Source organism: Bos mutus, chromosome 15 (assembly GCF_027580195.1).
Source record: "Bos mutus isolate GX-2022 chromosome 15, NWIPB_WYAK_1.1, whole genome shotgun sequence".
Lineage (NCBI taxonomy): Eukaryota > Metazoa > Chordata > Mammalia > Artiodactyla > Bovidae > Bos > Bos mutus.
In genome coordinates, this window is record NC_091631.1 from 32,187,014 (window position 1) to 32,188,449 (window position 1,436).

The 1,436-nt window shown below is 41.2% G+C and overlaps 1 protein-coding gene across 1 annotated transcript; it reads left to right on the forward strand.

Annotated features, from left to right (window-relative positions):
- Positions 1–229: 229 nt before the first annotated feature.
- LOC102265627 (olfactory receptor 52E1) lies at positions 230–1,168 on the forward strand. Its single transcript, XM_005902562.2, has one exon. It carries the CDS (start codon positions 230–232, stop codon positions 1,166–1,168), a length of 939 nt encoding a protein of 312 aa, XP_005902624.2.
- Positions 1,169–1,436: the final 268 nt, after the last annotated feature.

Consider the following 1,436-nt stretch of genomic DNA (forward strand, 5'->3'; position numbering starts at 1 on the left):
ATAAATGTAATGTCTGATAAGCTACATCAAAATTAAACAAGAATGATGCATTTTAGTTTTCATAAAGGTCACACAATTATGTCGTGATGGGCTTGGTGACTGGAAAAGACCACACATATTTTTGTATAATTCTGTAGGAAATGCATATAACTGGACAAGAAGTGCTGGAGCCTCTCAATGAATGAGACATCTGGTATGAAACGTGCAGCTGTCACAGTGCCAGAGAAGCATGGTCCCTCCTAATGACACACAGTTCCACCCCTACTTTTTTCTCCTTCTGGGAATTCCAGGGCTAGAAGATGTGCATATGTGGATTGGTTTTCCATTTTGTATTGTATATATGACTGCTCTACTGGGAAATATTACAACTCTTTATGTGATTCAGACTGAACACAGTCTCCATCAGCCCATGTTCTACTTCCTGGCCATTCTGTCTTCTATTGACCTAGGCCTGTCCACATCCACCATCCCCAAGATGCTTGGCATCTTCTGGTTCAACCTGAGAGAAATCTCCTTTGAGGGTTGCCTCGCCCAGATGTTCTTCATCCACCTATGCACTGGTATGGAGTCGGCTGTGCTTGTGGCCATGACCTATGATCGCTATGTGGCCATCTGTAACCCTCTTCACTACACATTGGTACTGACAAACAAGGCAGTATTAGTGATAGCATTGCTCATCCTTCTGAGACCCTTAGCTATTGCAATTCCCTTTGTTCTGCTCATCCTGAGGTTACCCTTCTGTGGGCACCAAATCATCCACCACACATATTGTGAGCACATGGGCATTGCCCGCCTGTCCTGTGCCAGCATAAAAGTCAACATCATCTATGGCTTATGTGCTATCTCTATCTTGGTGTTTGACATCATAGCCATTGTCATCTCCTATGTCCATATTCTGCGTGCTGTCTTCTGCCTACCTTCCAGGAGTGCCCGGTTAAAGGCACTCAGCACATGTGGCTCCCATGTCTGTGTCATATTGGCCTTCTATACTCCAGCATTCTTCTCCTTCATGACCCACCGTTTTGGCCGAAATGTTCCTCAATACATCCACATTCTTCTTGCTAACTTTTATGTTGTCATCCCACCTGCTCTAAATCCTGTTATTTATGGGGTGAGAACCAAACAGATAAGAGAAACAGTAATTAGAACTTTCAGAAACAGATTATGAAATTTGCTCTTCAGAGATGAAGAGGCTTGAGTAGGAGAAAACAAAACTTCATCTCTCCACAGATGATTTAAATAGTACAATGCCAGGGGACGATGATATTCTATGTATAGATTTACAAAGTATTTCACTCATTTTAGAAACAATAATCCAAAAGGGACAATAATAAATATTTAATATATGCATAGATATAATCACATACAAATGTAAACAACTGCATAAGTTAGAGAATTTACATGAAAAAAGCACATGAGGTTGGCAAAAATTGACT

Bases quoted from the DNA above. Each gene is read 5' to 3' on its own strand.
- LOC102265627 (XM_005902562.2), top strand. From the start codon at position 230: ATGGTCCCTCCTAATGACACACAGTTCCACCCCTACTTTTTTCTCCTT.